General features: G+C 38.7%; 3 protein-coding genes and 1 long non-coding RNA gene across 5 annotated transcripts in view; 3 read left to right on the top strand and 1 right to left on the bottom strand.

The window, feature by feature from the left end:
- Positions 1-18,826, bottom strand: part of LOC146522936 (uncharacterized) — a 138,896-nt gene that overhangs the window by 33,077 nt on the left and 86,993 nt on the right. The window lies entirely within an intron of this gene.
- Positions 285-1,647, top strand: LOC146522940 (uncharacterized). The gene is made up of 2 exons (XR_014871164.1): positions 285-540; positions 998-1,647. It is a non-coding gene; the product is annotated as an uncharacterized LOC146522940 (long non-coding RNA).
- Positions 8,243-18,191, top strand: LOC146522941 (butyrophilin subfamily 1 member A1-like). 2 transcript variants are annotated; one of them, XM_085142151.1, is made up of 6 exons: positions 8,243-9,685; positions 15,291-15,455; positions 15,577-15,676; positions 15,966-16,304; positions 16,543-16,821; positions 16,957-18,191. In XM_085142151.1, the coding sequence occupies exons 3-6, from the start codon at positions 15,586-15,588 to the stop codon at positions 17,091-17,093; spliced, it is 846 nt and encodes a 281-aa protein (XP_084998277.1). In that variant the 5' UTR covers positions 8,243-9,685; positions 15,291-15,455; positions 15,577-15,585; the 3' UTR covers positions 17,094-18,191. The 2 variants fall into 2 exon arrangements, with proteins under 2 accessions (XP_084998277.1, XP_084998288.1); XM_085142162.1 differs by lacking the exon at positions 8,243-9,685 and having other exon boundaries at positions 15,221-15,455.
- LOC146522942 (uncharacterized) lies at positions 12,488-14,228 on the top strand. Its single transcript, XM_085148010.1, has 2 exons — positions 12,488-13,059; positions 13,620-14,228. Exons 1-2 carry the CDS (start codon positions 12,589-12,591, stop codon positions 14,226-14,228), a joined length of 1,080 nt encoding a protein of 359 aa, XP_085004136.1. The 5' UTR covers positions 12,488-12,588.

Below are 18,826 nucleotides of genomic sequence, written 5' to 3' on the forward strand. Positions count from 1 at the left end.
AAAGGAGAAAAAAACAGTAGAGAGTTTTTGTCTTTCCATTATAAACATTCAGAATTTACTGACTCAACTCTGTTGTATTGTAAAGAGTTATGGAGGAAACTTTGGAAATTAATGTTCACTTGATTACAAATTTCTGTAAAACTAACTATTTCTATAGATTGAACAAAATGATAATTTATTTTATCTTGCAAATTCATTTTGATTTATTTAAAAAGCTTAATTAATTATGAATTTCTAATGAAATGCAAACACAGTTGTTTTGTCAGTTTTCCTTTTTAGTTTATCATTATTTATTTATATAGCACATTTAATTACCACAGCAACATTGACCAAAGTGCTGTACAGAAATTCATTGCATTGCCATTGCATTATTCAATCACTCACATGTAAAAAACACAAAACGTCTTCCATCTCATCTCTCTTCTTGTACCTTCTCAATTGCAGCTTTCTGATAGGATCAGTGAGCTTAACAGGGAGAAACAGAACTTGGAGAGTGAAATAAACACCATGAGTAATACATTGGACTCCGTAAAACAGAAGGTTCATTTCATCATTTGATACTCAGCTTTTTGTCACTGTCATATGAATCAAATTTAAACATGTCCAGCATGTTCTGCATCTGCTAGACAATTTTTCATCACTGGTGGAGAATCTTATCTTCTCTGGGGCTGGGTTCTAAAGAATCAAATCTGTTCCTGCTTTTTAATGATCCAAAGAACACTGCTCTTTTTGTTATGTGTATGTTTTATTTGCTTTACATGATGGTGCAGCAGATGGAAAAGAGCAGAGACACTCCTGTGAAAAATATTAATCAGCTGTAAAGACTTTGAATGGGATATATGTATGTTGGTGTGTATATGTTACATTAATTTTATGTATTAACGCTGAAGCACAGTGGATGGAAACATGTTGCGCACAGTGTGAAGTTTCAATGATTTTGACACTTTTATCAACAAAGCACTGCAGAAACTTCAACATCTGTCTTTGTTTCTGAAAGATGATCAAATCTGAGAGGGAGAAGGATGAAATGATTGGGAAGCTGAGGCAGACGATCCTTACACTGGAATCAAAGGTCAGTGTTAAGAATATGAGAATACAGAGATAAACATGGACATATGTATTGGCTGTCATCTAGGGCTTGGTATTCTCTGATTTCTATAATCAATTCGATCCCCTATTCAGTTCGATTCAATTTGATTTGAATCTGAGAAATCGAGACTTCATCAGAGGTGTGAGCATCACACCAGATGCCTTTGTGTCAAAGTAACTGTCTTACTGAGCTATAAGCTTTTTATAGCAGATAACCTTAAAAATATTCTGCAGTAGAACAAAAAGTGAAGAAAACCATGAGCAAAGTTACAGGGGTTTTATCAGAGACACAGCCAAGTGTTTTGCAATTTTGCGGCTGACAGCGCTGTAAACAACAGTAGACTTGTGCGTAATAAGTAAAAAAAAAATAACAGAGAAAACAGAGATTTGAGATACACTGAGAGAGAGGAAGCATTATTTTATTGTGGTGGAAGCAAAACAGCAAAAGTAAGAGGGAATTAATGACGATGTTTATCAAATGTGAAGCGTAGTTTTGATCTTCTTTTGCTGCTGGTTCAGTTAATTTTGGTCGGAGAGTGATGAAATCTATAGCATCAATTGAGTGAGCTCTCGGCTTTCAGCCCCGATGACGTGTCCGTGTACATGCCGTCAGGTGAGAAAGCCAACATCTAACTGATTCTGATGCGTCGGGTCTGCCCTCTGTGTTTATATTTTAGTGTGGAATCCGTTTATCTGCTCTCATTTACTGTTTTTGCTGTTTGGTGGTTGTTGAAATGAAAGCTTTAAGCAAAATACATTTAAATATTTATATATATTTAAAAATTGATTCAGGATTTTAATGAATCAATATCGCTTAATTCAAGCTAGAATCGATTTTAATCGGAAAATCGATAATTGAAACCCAGTCCTAATGTCATCCTCCCAATGATCATAGACCTGCACACTGCACACTCTCTATGACTTTCTATGAAGTGGTTGGTAGCACAGCAGCTGATATGATGTCGTCAATGTGACCAACCTGCTAATTTCTGCTGAGAAATAAGAACAAAAAACACATTTTTTAAGTGTTAACCCAATTAATAAATACTTCAAGAGAGGTGTGATTTCATTATTAGTGATGTGCGGATCGATCCTGAAATATCGATTCCTCCGATACCAATCATTTATGTTCTAGAATAGATTCTCACATCAAAATATCGATATTTTAGTAATTTAGGGTCAATTTGTAGTTTATCATTAACAGGAACACAGTGGAAAGAAACTATATCATTTGGATTGTCTACAGTCAAAGGAACTACTTCCTCTCCCGCCTTTCATAGTTATGTGCGAAATACGGCTGTATAAATGTCTTGCAGCCGCTGGCGTGCGCACTCACAACAATGGCTGAGCGTAATTGGAGTCATGTGCGGACTTATTTTACCTCCACAAACAGCTGAGATGTGGTTTGCGATATATGTGGCAAAAAAGTGCTCCAAGAGTGAGGTGTTGTGGCCATACTAGGGAGACATTCAAAAGGGTTGTTGGGGGGTGATAAATACATTTTACAGTGTTTATTTATCGGATAAAATACGTTAAATGTCACCGTTATTATTGGCCGGCCCGGAAACACCAGGGGTGTCCAAATTCAGAGGCTGCTTCCTCCTGAGGACCCGGCCTTCGTGGTCTAAAGAAAGCCGGGTAGTACGTCACAGGCTTCCTCGGTGGAGTGAAACTCTGCCGTCTACTCTTTGCTATCTAAAATATAACTCGGCGCTGGCGTAAACTCTTCTGTTTAATCATTTTCTGTTTGACGTTTATTCAGCTGTGTAGCCCCGGAGGAACCCTCCCGAGGGATTAATAAAGTTAAATTTAATTTAATCTAATCTAATAACTTTAATCTCTTTAATCAAATCTGTTCCTGCTTTTTAATGATCCAAAGAACACTGCTCTTTTTGAGCATATGTACAGAGAGAATAAAGAGAGAAAAGGATCAGGGGAACACAGATAATTCATAGAAATATCACCACTTGCTGATGATATCATATTTCCTGCAAAGTTAAATTATTTTGTTGAATTACTCTGCATAAGCCTGCTGTCTGCAACATTCTGCAGAAGTTATGTGTATGTTTTATTTGCTTTACATGATGGTGCAGCAGATGGAAAAGAGCAGAGACACTCCTGTGAAAAATATTAATCAGCTGTAAAGACTTTGAATGGGATATATGTATGTTGGTGTGTATATGTTACATTAATTTTATGTATTAACGCTGAAGCACAGTGGATGGAAACATGTTGCGCACAGTGTGAAGTTTCAATGATTTTGACACTTTTATCAACAAAGCACTGCAGAAACTTCAACATCTGTCTTTGTTTCTGAAAGATGATCAAATCTGAGAGGGAGAAGGATGAAATGATTGGGAAGCTGAGGCAGACGATCCTTACACTGGAATCAAAGGTCAGTGTTAAGAATATGAGAATACAGAGATAAACATGGACATATGTATTGGCTGTCATCTAGGGCTTGGTATTCTCTGATTTCTATAATCAATTCGATCCCCTATTCAGTTCGATTCAATTTGATTTGAATCTGAGAAATTGTGTCAAAGTAACTGTCTTACTGAGCTATAAGCTTTTTATAGCAGATAACCTTAAAAATATTCTGCAGTAGAACAAAAAGTGAAGAAAACCATGAGCAAAGTTACAGGGGTTTTATCAGAGACACAGACAAGTGTTTTGCAATTTTGCGGCTGACAGCGCTGCAAACAACAGTAGACTTGTGCGTAATAAGTAAAAAAAAAATAACAGAGAAAACAGAGATTTGAGATACACTGAGAGAGAGGAAGCATTATTTTATTGTGGTGGAAGCAAAACAGCAAAAGTAAGAGGGAATTAATGACGATGTTTATCAAATGTGAAGCGTAGTTTTGATCTTCTTTTGCTGCTGGTTCAGTTAATTTTGGTCGGAGAGTGATGAAATCTATAGCATCAATTGAGTGAGCTCTCGGCTTTCAGCCCCGATGACGTGTCCGTGTACATGCCGTCAGGTGAGAAAGCCAACATCTAACTGATTCTGATGCGTCGGGTCTGCCCTCTGTGTTTATATTTTAGTGTGGAATCCGTTTATCTGCTCTCATTTACTGTTTTTGCTGTTTGGTGGTTGTTGAAATGAAAGCTTTAAGCAAAATACATTTAAATATTTATATATATTTAAAAATTGATTCAGGATTTTAATGAATCAATATCGCTTAATTCAAGCTAGAATCGATTTTAATCGGAAAATCGATAATTGAAACCCAGTCCTAATGTCATCCTCCCAATGATCATAGACCTGCACACTGCACACTGTCTATGACTTTCTATGAAGTGGTTGGTAGCACAGCAGCTGATATGATGTCATCAATGTGACCAACCTGCTAATTTCTGCTGAGAAATAAGAACAAAAAACACATTTTTTAAGTGTTAACCCAATTAATAAATACTTCAAGAGAGGTGTGATTTCATTATTAGTGATGTGCGGATCGATCCTGAAATATCGATTCCTCCGATACCAATCATTTATGTTCTAGAATCGATTCTCACATCAAAATATCGATATTTTAGTAATTTAGGGTCAATTTGTAGTTTATCATTAACAGGAACACAGTGGAAAGAAACTATATCATTTGGATTGTCTACAGTCAAAGGAACTACTTCCTCTCCCGCCTTTCATAGTTATGTGCGAAATACGGCTGTATAAATGTCTTGCAGCCGCTGGCGTGCGCACTCACAACAATGGCTGAGCGTAATTGGAGTCATGTGCGGACTTATTTTACCTCCACAAACAGCTGAGACGTGGTTTGCGATATATGTGGCAAAAAAGTGCTCCAAGAGTGAGGTGTTGTGGCCATACTAGGGAGACATTCAAAAGGGCTGTTGGGGGGTGATAAATACATTTTACAGTGTTTATTTATCGGATAAAATACGTTAAATGTCACCGTTATTATTGGCCGGCCCGGAAACACCAGGGGTGTCCAAATTCAGAGGCTGCTTCCTCCTGAGGACCCGGCCTTCGTGGTCTAAAGAAAGCCGGGTAGTACGTCACAGGCTTCCTCGGTGGAGTGAAACTCTGCCGTCTACTCTTTGCTATCTAAAATATAACTCGGCGCTGGCGTAAACTCTTCTGTTTAATCATTTTCTGTTTGACGTTTATTCAGCTGTGTAGCCCCGGAGGAACCCTCCCGAGGGATTAATAAAGTTAAATTTAATTTAATCTAATCTAATAACTTTAATCTCAGCCAAAACGATTTACTCAAATAGTGCACAACAGGTTTTGTTTTTTTTTCAGTATTTTTATTTCTATATGATGAACTCTGCATTATTAAGTGATAAGAACAAGTAATCTGATGTCCTGTAAACATTATGATGCTATAATTTGAGATACAAGTTTTTGTACAAAGTATCGGTATCGGATCAGTATCGTCGATACCACCCTGAATATTACTTGGTATCAGATCGGAAAAGAAATCAGTGGTAAAGCACATCACTATTGATTATATTATGACCTTTTAAAAAAAAGTGTGTATAGTCTTTTCTCACTTTTTCACTTTTTATTCAGCTCCAGGAGGAGAAACGAAGAAGGGAGAAAGCTGAGAAACAAGAGAAGGTTTGTATTTTTTAGTTGGTCATAAACCACTTACCAGTTGTCGGCTATGTTTTATCTCTTTCTTTATGACACTGACCAAGAAAAATTGAACCATCAATGACTACAAACATGAGACAGCAATGGTAACTTAGATTACTAGTGACAATGAAATCCAGTGTAATTAAGCAATATATAAAATAAATATAATATCAAGATTAGTTTAATGTATTTGTTGTCCTTTGAAATCTAGTTTGATAAAGGTTGGATTTTTTTAAAATTTATGTTTGAATTCTTTCACCCATAAAGACGACAACCTCCCTGTACCCTTAATAACGGGTTTACTGACTAACTTCTGACGCATATCTTGCAATTTGATTCTATAAGCTGCCCTGAAATATGATTTAAAGGGTATCTCCTTGTAGGCCTTGAATAGGTAAAGAATTAAGAAAAGGATGCTTTTCATTTCCAAGGTGCAACAGGCAAATTTATCTATTTGATTCACTTTATCTACATTCGTTCCCTCTTGTCTTAAAAATGGCGTTTCTCCCATTTTTACTCTTTTCATGTCTTTTAATGTGTAGCTAAAGGGAAACCATTCTAAAATTAACAATCAAGAGAAGAAGAAAAGTCAGCACATTGAGGAAGATGGAGAAACTAAAGGAAATGTTTAAGTTCAAAACTCAGGAGGTGCACACCTTACCATTATCAGCCTCCTGAAACGTAAAATACTAGGAAGAAAACTTTAGAATTTAATCTTTATTTGATAATACTGCTTTGTAAATATGCAATTTCTATACACTGAAACTGATGATTTAACATTCCAGCTTAAACCAATCAAGGATGTCAATAAATATATGACATAAAATGTTTTCCATGGTACAAAGCCTGAAATACTGAAAAAAGGAAAAGGGGAGAAAAAGAAGAAAGAAAAACAAAAGCCATTGACCCTTATAAACGTTTATTTCTCAGTTTATTGTAAATTGCTGAAAGAGAAACTTTGGTAACAGATGTCTGTACATCTGACTGTTTCTATACACTGAAAGAGATGGTAGAAATTTTACTTTTCAACACGAACTAGTAAATTAAGTTAATAAAAATATTTTATAGTAGATACCAAACCTATAATGAATACGTACCTATACTTCAGCTGAGTAGTGCAATTGTGATTCAATAATATACTGTGAATATTGTCATAAACTGTCTGCGCAGCCAGCAGGTAAATCCAAATCCAAGAACTAAATTGTGATAATAAGAAACTCAAAATAGAATCATAAACAAACTGATCTAAATATATTCATATTTGTTCATTAATATATCTCACCAACTTTTTGAATTTTAAGTATTGTCATGTGTGATTGTGATGTGTAATTACTTCTGTGCCTTAAAAACAACAACAAATGTCTCACATTTTTCAATATGGCCTCTGTGTCCAAGGGGAAGACAAATGGAAGAAAAGACCGTCAGAATGAAAACAAGGACAAGTGCTTTCTGACTTGAATTTTATTTTTAAAGAATTGTTTTACCTTCACATTTACAGCTGGTGAAATAAATAAATTGCAAGGCACCAATATGTGTGTATGTGTGTGTGTCTGTGTATGAGAAAGTGAGCAATTTTAAAATGTGTAACCTTAATGTTGTTATACCCCAACCGGTCACCGAAGACTGCCCATCCCTGAGCCTGATTCTGCTGAAAGTCTCTTCCTGTTAAATGGGATTTTTGTCCTCCTTCATGTCATCAAGGAGCTGCAATCGGGGGATCACAATGTAAAGTACTTTGACTTGGTCACTGTTGTTGTGATTTGATGGTATATAGATAAAACTTAATTGAAATTAATTATATCTAAATGTTGCTTTTAACCCTTTAAAACCGGTCGGAGCGGGCACGCTCCATTTTGAGTAACTATTTTTAAATCCCTGTAGAACCGCAACCACATAAGTTAGCGCAATATTTTTTTTTGCACATGAAACAGGAGGAGTTGTACTTACATCTTATGCCATCAGCTTGTCCTAGATCACAGTTTCCTTCCACATATGGCTTTGCAAAAACTGCAAAAAAGAACTTGCAGCAACAAAAATATAATATTCCAGAAACACGCTTTGCCGATCCGATCAGCTGTTCATAACACTTCCTACGTTAGAATAGACGTGCCCGAAACCGTAAGTGACGTCAATTTGCTGAAAATGTAGTTTTTTACCTTCTGAGCCTTATAAGCCTATACTGGTGTTTTTAAAAGTCATGTTTGACTTTATGCTTTTCTGAATAGTTTCTGGGATGCTTAGAACTCAACTTGGAACACTGCTGGAAATAGTTTATTTTGATGCACATCCTCTTTTTTTTTTTTTTGCAAATTTGCATTATAATATTTATTTTTGTTTTTCCTGCAGGACATAAAAATTGGTGTATCTCAAAAATAAAACTATGAAGACACTTAAAATAAATTTCCTGTTATTGGAAACTATTTTGTGCAACTTTTTTGTATTTACAGTTTTGAGGGATAAACCTCTGAAATTTCTCTAACTAGAAATTTATGTAAAAAAAAACAAAAACAATTTTCAATTTTTTTGCAGTTTATTGCACTTTTTTGCAATTTTTGTAGTTATTATGGACTTGCATACATATTATTAAAATTTGGGCTATAACGGTTGTATTGATGTATAACAACTTCTGTGTGTTTATTCAGCTAAAAAGGGTTAAAAGCGCCTTGAGGCGACTTTTGTTGTGATTTGGCGCTATATGAATTGAATTGAATAGAATTGAATTAAAATCGAATTGAATTCAGTAAACCGACTGAGTTATTGAATCTACTAAATCATGGAGAGAAAGCATACAGGCCAGTTCTTAAACATTTCTTAAACAGTGTGAGAGGGCAGATCCTGTCCTCAACACTGCAAAGACTAAGACTAAGGTTAATCTTCCCAGCCCGCTTTCATTAATCGAGAGCCAATCCAGTCTGTGACTGAAGATAATATAGCATGGACCACCAAGGCACAACAAAAAAATGAACGTTTTAAAGAAGCTTTAATACTTCAGTCTGGACTCTAAAACAATCCCCACGCTCCACTGTGCTTATGTGTTCTGACTTTTTGATCAATTGTTGGTTTGGAAATGCGTCTGAGTGTCATGGCTTGCATTCGGGTTGCAAAAAGCAACCCGAGCAAGGCTACGTCCACACGTACACGGGTATTTTTGAAAACTGAGATTTTCCGTTTTTGTTTTAAAAAATAATCCCGTCCACACGTAAACGCAGAAATGAAGGAAAACGCTGCTAGGAACATGCCAAAGCAACAGGTGGCGATATATTCCTAACCGTGCAGAAATGTTGGCCAATCAGAAGTCTAGAAGCCTCGGTGGGAAACAGTAAACAAAGCTGGGGCATAGAAGCAGAACCGAGTCGTATGTGTGGAGGGACAGTAACTGTGTGTGTATATGTAAGCATTTAAACACTGCATAGAGTACAATTAACAGTAACAGTATTGTAGAAATTAATTTCACCGAAACAATAACGTGGCGCACAGTGTGACGTCAAAAAAGGCGCACACCTTTGACGCTGCGTTTTCTCCATTTTTCTCGTCCACACGTAAATGCAAAAACTGAGTTTTCAAAAATATCCACCCTGGCCGGAGTTTTTAAAAATCTCTGTTTTCAGTGACCGAAAACGCCATTTACGTGTGGACGAAAGGTGCAAACGCATAGAAAAATCTGCGTTTTCAAAAATACCCGGGTACATGTGGACGTAGCCAAAGACAGTTTGGACCAAGTTTGAATGTTTTCTCTACAGAAACAAGATTTAGCATCAGTGAAGAAGAGGAAACAGTGGAATCCCTGAACCTAATACTGGCACAAAAAGGGAGAAGCACAGTTAGCCTTTCTGTCATTTTTGGGTTAAATCTGTCGGATTTACTGGCCTTATAAAGAAGACCTCTATACTGTCAGCAGCAGAGTGACTGTGGAGAAGAGACACAGCAACAATATCACCTGCAGAGTCCAACAGAGGAACACCAACCAGAGCAGAGAGACACACATACATGTTCCAGGTAATAATGACTCACATTCAGAAACTATTTTATTATTTCACCCTCATCATGTGCAGTTTGAACTAAAACAAAAACAGTAACTTTTGTTGTTTTTGTTGCTTTGGAACAAAAAATATTCACGTAACAATATCATCTACTTCTGCTGTTTTCTTATGTTTCCTTCATTTTTTACTCTAATGGTACATGATATTATATTGTTCAAACGTGAAAGGTATATTGTACTAACATGAGGCAGCTCTACGCTTCCGTAGCCGAGGCTTTTCAATGTGGCCTCACAAAATTATCACGACTACAACAACCACGAAAAGAGTTGGATGGACATTGCTGCTCAATCACAGCTGCCTGGTCAATGTTTTCCATTAGTAATTTAGCAAAGTTGATGGTGTGTGAAAGACACAAACAGGGAGAGCGAGGGACAGATTTTGTATGATAAGCTTCATGTTATGGACGCACAGTTTGAGCACTCAGGTCGCATCAGAGCATCAGGCCGTATAGTATGAGACCCTGCATCGTGACCTATGAACGTCTAACCCCTGCGATTTAATTGTACAGTTTGAGCAGGAGCTGAAAAACGTAACTGAAAAAAATCGCACAGTGTTTGCCCAGCTTAACTCAGACTGTTTAAACTAAACAAGCTGCTGTTTCACATAATAAACCCTGTCAGCTGCAGTATTGCCTTCTGTTTTAACAGTTAAAGCAGTAGAGTCCAGCTGTTTGCATGTGCGTGGAACTCTAGCGTCATTAACCATGCTAGCTGTTAGCTTATAGCTCACGCTAGCTAACCAGCGAGCAGTTAAAAGGACAGCTGAAGCTGCACAAAACACCCACAAACTTATCTCACTACAACGTAACGCCAAAAATATGACTCGCAGCTCGAGCTCGACACAGCTGCTGTAACATAAGACTGACATCCAGCTAACCACAGCTAAAAAGATATTTACAGAAAACTTACCGTTTCCTCAGGTTACACGAGTTGAGTTGTTTCACGCTGAAAAGTCGTTGTTTTGGCTCTCACTGAAGACACCAACACTGAAGACATAGCTGTTCTTTTGTACTGCTTTTAAGCGAAACACTCTTTGTATGTGAGGCCAAAGGTGCTCATCCTCTTCAGCTCTAGCGTAGACTCTGCCATGTTTTCATGTTTCTTCTTTCCGTGTGTCGCTACTTTGAAACGCTCGAGCCGCTCTGCCCGCCACAGTTTCAAATTGGTCATGTGACTGTATGGCCACATCTCATTGGTAAAAAAGTTACTGGAAACTCCACTGGTGGCATTTTATCTAATGTGTTAAACTAATTAATTTTTTTAAAAAGTAACGAGTCGAATTTTGCAAATGTAGCGGAGTAAAAGTACCGTTTCTTCTTCACAAATGTACTCAAGTAAAAGTAAAAAGTATCGTGCAAAAAAGGTACTTTAAAAGTAATTTTTTTTCAAAAACTTACGCAAGTAAATGTAACGGAGTAAATGTAACTCGTTACTACCCACCTCTGTAGTCCTGCGACACAAAAATCTAATTCAGACAACCACAGACTGTTTTCCTTCGTGGTGATGAAGAAAAACGCTGGGTTGGCATGTAAAAGGGCATTTATTCCCTTCAAAGACCTGCAGTTCAAAAAAAGCGCCCCTCCGACAGCCAAACCCATCTGTTCTCTGATTGGATTGTTACATTTGTGATTGACATGGCATTGACCAATCAGATGAAAGGAAGAAAAATAGGGTCAAAATTCATACTTGTAACTTGCAAGGTTTTTTTTGGGCTAAGTCCACACACAAATCTTTTTTACGCACACACAAATTATTTTTACACATACAAAACTGTACAAAATATTTATGACCACATTTTTAGCCCATACAGAAGGAGATGTATGATGTCACTGTGCTGACTTGTTCGCCGATGTCATCAGAGGGAGAAAGAAGGCTGTCCCAGTCAGTGGCTTCGAAACATCCTTGTAGGGTGAGGATACTTTCCTCTGTCCACTGCTTGATGTTTTTGGGGACCTTTCTAATCCTCTTGATAACTGGGGTGTAAGCAGGGCCCAGCAGGATGGTGTGGTAACATGAGAAAAGCACAAGAAAAAAGCTGAAGTCAGAAAAGGTTAAAAGGTGAAATACTCAACCACTTGTAGTCTTAATCATGTTGAAGTGGTCTCTGTAGTGCAATACATAACTATACTACTGCACACTGTGCAACCTAAACTTTACACCTATTATATTACAGTTTTCCACACTTCCTAAAAGACACTTCTTGAAGTCTTCCACCCTTTTGCCTAAACTTTAAACACAAATACTCTACAAAAAAACAAACAAACAACAACCACACAAACACATTCAAAGCTGGTTAAACTCAGAATCACACCGTATCACTCTGATTCTGTTACTTCTGATCTTTAATAACCTATTTATGCCACTGTTACAGGGCGTAAACTCACTTGTCAGTAGTGCACAGATCTTATCTGCAGTCTGGAATTCTGCTCTTATCAGAGCAGCAATAAAGAGTTCATAACATTTCTGAAATTTGCAACATGTGGTTTTAAACTGGTTTGTGTGTGTGTGTGTGTGTGTGTGTGTGTGTACCATGGCTAAATATCTTTGTGGGGACCAAAAGTTGAAATTTTATTGTACTATTGGGGACAAGCAGCCCTTATAGGGAAAAAATTCCCGTCCCCATAAGTCTGAAGGAACATTTGGAATTCACCTTTCCAAATGTGCACAACCTCCTCACACTGGTGACCAGCAGGTTAATGTCTCCTCCTTCCTCCTCCACCAGCGCCATACACACACACACACACACACACATTTCTCTGTTACCCCACGGCGGTTGTTGATAGTAAAGATCCAGAAAAGACTTTGTGATTTGAGTGTGAGCCAGCTGCGCACTGTTGTTTCTTCAGTGGAGGATGGCAGCATGACTCACAATCTTGATGGCTTAAGTGAACCAGAACTGTATGACCTGATCGTTGAGTACATCAGAGGTGAAAAGTTGAGAGCGTTGGAGGATGAAGGTATGGCCCAGCTCTTGCTCCTCGACGACCTCGTGAGTGACCTGCTGTCAACGGACGTCGGAGGGGCTGGAGATCATCTGGCCGTGCCGCTTGAGATGGAAGATATTCCTAACCAGCAGCAGGAGTGCCCTACTTCACCCCACACTGACCCCACACATCCTGACAGACATCTGGCTATGCCAGCTGACCACATCCCCACTCCACCATCACACCCTAACACAGACACTCACACACAGCCCATTCTACCGCAGGACAGAGACATCTCCACCTTTCCCTCATCTATGCTAAGAGACACTGATACGCCCACCAAGAACTTCAACATCCCAGCTTCAGTGTCACCGGCGCCTAGTGTCGCTGGGGTTTCCCCTGGCAGGGTGAGTCGTCCGTCCAGAGGATATGACCAAGTTTTGAGTCTCAGTGATGTGGCAGCTTTGTTTCCACGCAGAGAATTCAAGTTGCATGGTGGACAAATTTCAGATCTTGGCTCGGATATGTCCTACAGTAGTCTGTGCAAACAAATTGATAAGGGGGTAATTGGTTTTCTTACAAAAATAAACATGTAGCTTTTTCAACCTGCTACACTGGAGCTGTGCTTTATCAGCAACAGGGGGAAAAGCTCTGTGTCATTGCTTATGGTTCAAGGACACTCACGCCTGCTGAGAAAAATTACCATCTCCATTCTGGCAAGCTTGAGTTCCTTGCCCTGAAGTGGGCAATTTGTGATAAATTTAGGGATTACCTCTATTATGCACCTACTTTCGCAGTGTACACAGATAATAATCCCCTCACATACATCTTGAGCACAGCAAAGTTAAACGCTGTGGGACATCGGTGGGTGGGCGAATTAGCCGACTTCCATTTCACTGTAAAGTATAGACCAGGCAAGTCCAACACAGATGCTGACACGCTCTCCCGCTATCCATTGCCACTCCAGGAACACCTCATGGAGTATACTGAGACACTGTCCCCAGAAGTGGTTTCTGCAATCTGGCAAGGAGACAAAGCCATGAGAGACGGTGATGTACCATGGGTGGCTGCACTGCACTGTGTTGATGACACACCCCCTGAAGGTGCCCCTGTCATCACCCCAGAAAACATCAGGGCTGCGCAGAGGGAGGACCCCCCTATCTGTGAGGTGATAAACTTGAAAAAGAGTAGATGGAGTCCTAATAGTAAAGATAAGAGACAGCTAGGACAAGAGACACGTAGGCTAGTACATGAATGGAACAGACTTGTACTCGAGGAAGGAATACTGTACAGACAGACTGGACAAAGAAAACAGCTGATTCTGCCCAGTAAGCTGAAGCAAACTGTACTGAAACACCTGCATGATGATATGGGGCATGTTGGTGCTGACAAAGTCATTCAGTTAGCAAGGGAGAGGTTTTACTGGCCTTTTATGCAGCGTGAAATTGAGGACTATGTCATTCGCCAGTGCCCTTGTATCAAACAGAAACGGCCAAGTGTCCCGGACGAGCCCCCAGTTGTTACCGGCACCAGACCTAGGGGAATCTGGACCAGCAGCAAGCGGCACACAGGCTAGAGAGCACTGCGTAGCCAAATATGAGCAAACTGTGGATTAATAGAGAGGACACCAAAGTTAGCGTCTTGCTCAGGCCGGAGCTCATTTATTTCTCCACATATACACAATACAAATCACACTAGACCATGCATTCTTCCCATAAAATAACAGAGTTCATAAACAAAAATAAAGTTACAAAAAGCATTCTCTCAAAAGCAAAATAAATACAAACTAATTCAAAATGACTTTACATACTCACAACTTAAACAAAACACTCGCGGCTAAAGCATAACAACATACCAAAATAACCCATCTCACATTCACACAACCTTCCCCCACATTCGCGCCATATACGCTATTACTTTTGAACATGGCGTCCCCTGAACACAACACAACATGGCGGCAGACGACGGCAAACGTTATTTCACCAACAAAAAACTTTCCCCTTAATACATGTACTCAGTACTGCTTGGCTAACACTAAAACAAACACTACAACACATTTTCTGAAGTCACAGGTTGCCACTGTCATAGCATATACTTATAGTGCTACGTAGCATTATAGCATTATGCCGATGATACACTAATACTCATTACAACAAAATACCACAAAACAACATCATCACAATCATCTCAAAATATAGCCGAACAGTTGTTACTCAACTTACATGACATTTAGAACCAGTTCAGTAACATAAAAGTTTGTTTGTCAGTACCTGTGGATTAATAGAGAGGACACCGAAGTTAGCGTCTTGCTCATTTACGGAGCTCATTTATTTCTGAGCTGCGCATGCGCAGAGCCTATAGGCTAGAGTCTCTCTGGTAGTTCCACAGCAGTGCAAGAGCACCATCTACTGGCATAATGAAATATAACCATGGTCTGGCAACACATAACAATGTCAAAATAAGTCACAATAATAAACAAAAAATAAGGGGGTAATTGGTTTTCTTACAAAAATAAACATGTAGCTTTTTCAACCTGCTACATTTAGAAAAAGCTACGTTACAAAACACATTGTTGTCTTGGTTTCTTTGACAGAGAAAATAGTAACAGGAAGCTTGCTTTTCTTTATCATTTTCACAGTAATGAGCTATGCTCTTCAGGAGCTCAGTCTGATCTTCACACACCTTCTCTGCTGCTGTGGGAACAGGAAGCAGGTGAAGAAGAGCACCAGAGAGGAAATCTGTACAGAAAGTCTTTGAACAAAGAAGAAATTCTTTCCAGTGTCTCTAAAAGTGTTTCTTTGAGGTATTTTTTTTTCTAATTTGAGCTTCCATATTTAAGACTGTAATGTTTAATGTTTCAGAGGATTGTACTGTTGCTTCCTGTAAGACAGAGATAAAGAGCATTTGTTTTTGTTAATTTTCAGAGGTGAATCATGGCTCTTTATCACATTTCTGGACTTTTTACACTTCGATTCTCATCCTTCATTAATGCTGCCGTGTCTCTAACGCTTCTCTTCTGCAGAGGTAAGTTTATAAAACACAATTACAGGCTGAAAAAACATGTTTATCTTCACATTATGAAAGAGTCAAGCCCTGGTCATGTACACAGAGAGACTCTTTACACAATAAAAAACACAGAAAAATGGGACCAAATTACTAACATAATGGTACAAATGTCATTTATCTGCATTGTTGTTGCTCTTTTAGACTTTGAGGTCTGTGCAGAGATCCATCCATGTCTGAGGTGTTGCTTCAATCAGCCTTTCATCTGAATCCTACAGCAGTAAATCAAATCTGATGTGTTTCTTTGCAGGTTATTCTCAGGAAGCTCCAACAAAGCAAATAGTGGCTCTGCTGGGTGATGATGTTGTTTTACCCTGTTTCCTGAAAACTGCCGTGGATGTATCACAGCTACAGCTGGAGTGGGCAAGAACTGACCTGACACCAGGATTTATCTACGTGTGGGACAAAAATAAAGAAAATGTGGACGACAAGCAGCCGTCATACGCTGGAAGAACCTCACTGTCCTTTGATAAACTGAAGCATGGAGACGTCTCACTGACTCTCTTCAAAGTACAGCTGTCTGATGAAGGACCGTACAGATGTTTCATTCCACAGCTGGGTCAAAGGTCATATGTTCATCTTATTGTTGGTAAGATTATTTTATTTAATTTTATTATTATACTAATTCCTACTGTCAACGTTTATTAGCACAAAATAATCTTTTAAAAATTTTCTGGAATATGTGACATTTTTGTCTTTTCCAGTGTAAATAAATAATTCAAAGTAACGATATTGATAATCTCACACACAGTTAGTAGATATCCAAATGTTCTCTTGTAACATGTGTGCAGCAGATTACTGTGACTTCCCCTGTCTCCCTTCCTCAGCTTCAGCATCTACACCCGTCATGAAGGTGATGTCAAATGACAGCAGCAGGGTGGTGTTACAGTGTGAGTCTGCAGGCTGGTATCCAGAGCCTGAGCTGCTGTGGTTGGACGGTGAGGGAAACCTCTCGGCTGGACCTACAGAGACCCTCAGAGGTCCTGATGACCTTTATACTGTCAGCAGCAGAGTGACTGTGGAGAAGAGACACAGCAACAACATCACCTGCAGAGTCCAACAGAGGAACACCAACCAGAGCAGAGAGACACACATACATGTTCCAGGTAATAATGACTCACATTCAGAAACTATTTCATTAATTTGACTTTTAAAATGTTTTTCACTTTCCCTTTTCCCTCTAGTGGTAAAATCACACACATCTTCCTCTAATCCAGTGTACGTTTGTTTTGTCCTTTAAGGTGAAGCCATCAGAGTTCCCCCATTAATTATCTGTATCACTGTCGGAGCAGCTTTCTTGGTGTGTATAGTGGTGTTTGTTACATGGAAACTGAGGCAGAAGCAAAGCAGTGAGTCAGAAACTCAATCTTTTTTTTAATCATCAATATTATCTGCAATAAGCGATCAGAATCACCTGTAACATGAGTGTTAGGCTTCAGTCACTTTTTACTGTCTCAGTAATTATTTGCCTTGTTCTGCTCTACTTAAGTCTGAAGCATGTGTTCATTTTTCAGATTGATCATTAGCTGCTCAGTACTGATGCTCTGTGTCGAAATTAAAAGTGTAGTTATTTTTCTTCTATATTATTACATCATCAAAAATGCTGCTGCCATCCTCATTTTACAGTTTGTAATTACTCTGATATTTATTCAATTCTCACATCAACCATGATCATCCTGTGTTTTTAGACAGTTTGTGTAAGTGTAGTGAAGGATCTCCATCAGTGTGTCACTGAATGGAAACAGGCCTCAGTTTGATGAAGGTTACTTTTGGTTTGCTCTCTCCTCTTGTTAACCTCCTCGCTGTCAGCGTAACACTATCTGTAATTCACTGTAATCACCCATTACAACCTGTATATATCACTATAATTCACACTGTGTTTAAGGTTCTTTAAAAGATTTAGTTTCAGGATAAATGTAAAGTAATAAAAACTAACGTGACACTACATGACTTTGTATGTAGTAACACATATTTCTGTTATTTCTGTGAGCAGACAACAGAAACAAGCTGGAAAATCATTCACCTTTCATTGATGAAAGTAATATAATAAAACAGAATTAGATGTACCATTTTTCACTGTGCAGCAGAGAGCCAGAGGAAAGACTCTGAAATGAGCACATTGCGTTTCAGTCTGTGGAACAAAGTTAAAGATGGACTAGAAATGTGTCACACACTTCAGAAATATACAAGTTTACAAATGCTGAAACCAGGGCTGTCCAGACATGTTTGAAGGGGCAGGTGCTCAAAGTTAAAAAGGGGCACATAGAACCAGGCTAAATAACAACAATACACATTCATCAAGAATCTAATATGGAATCACATCATACTGTATCAGTGTCATCAGGTGGGGACAATGCAAAGCAAACATAGCCTGTGATTTACCTGATGAAGAAGTACACTGTCACTCTGCCTGCTTTAATCAGTGACCTAAAGACCAGATATCAGTTGGTATGTGTGTGTGTATATGTGTGTATATGTATACACTTAAAGTAGAAGTTGTTCAGGGACATTAAAGACGATCAAAAGTTCCGTTTGCTGACTGAAGCGAAGCTTCGCGCGAATTGACTGAATGCGCTGTGAGGCTCATTACCACCATTACCACTATATATTCTACCGTTTGGTCTGGGCGGGATTTAGAAGTCCTATGACGCGTCACAAAAGAATGCGTCCCTATACAGGGACCTGTACAGGTACAGGGACGCACCTGTGAAAAAAAGAATGTGGGTGGGCCCTGTACCTGTACAGGGCCCACCCACATTCTTTTTGCGGGCCCTGTAGGGGAGACCGGGGATAGTTGTAACATTTTTGACATTTCTGTCTGTAAATTGGAGCTGTTTTAAGGTAGTGGATTCAAAATGTAATGCAAAGTATTTACATGTCTCTGCTATTAAATAGTGCAGCTATTTTCTCTGCAGCACAATTACCCATTGCATGGTATGGTCTCAAACACAAAGAGTGAAATGTTACAATTAACCCCATAGTCTGGGTTAGTTGTAACATATCCTGGGGTGAAATGTAACACAATGAAATAAGGGTACTAACAAAACATTAACATGTAATCTTTTTTATTCAACACATGAATGCACTTAGAGCCATTTATGTAGCTATGTG

The sequence above is a fragment of the Neolamprologus multifasciatus genome, chromosome 3, assembly GCF_963576455.1.
Source record: "Neolamprologus multifasciatus chromosome 3, fNeoMul1.2, whole genome shotgun sequence".
In the NCBI taxonomy this organism is placed as follows: domain Eukaryota; kingdom Metazoa; phylum Chordata; class Actinopteri; order Cichliformes; family Cichlidae; genus Neolamprologus; species Neolamprologus multifasciatus.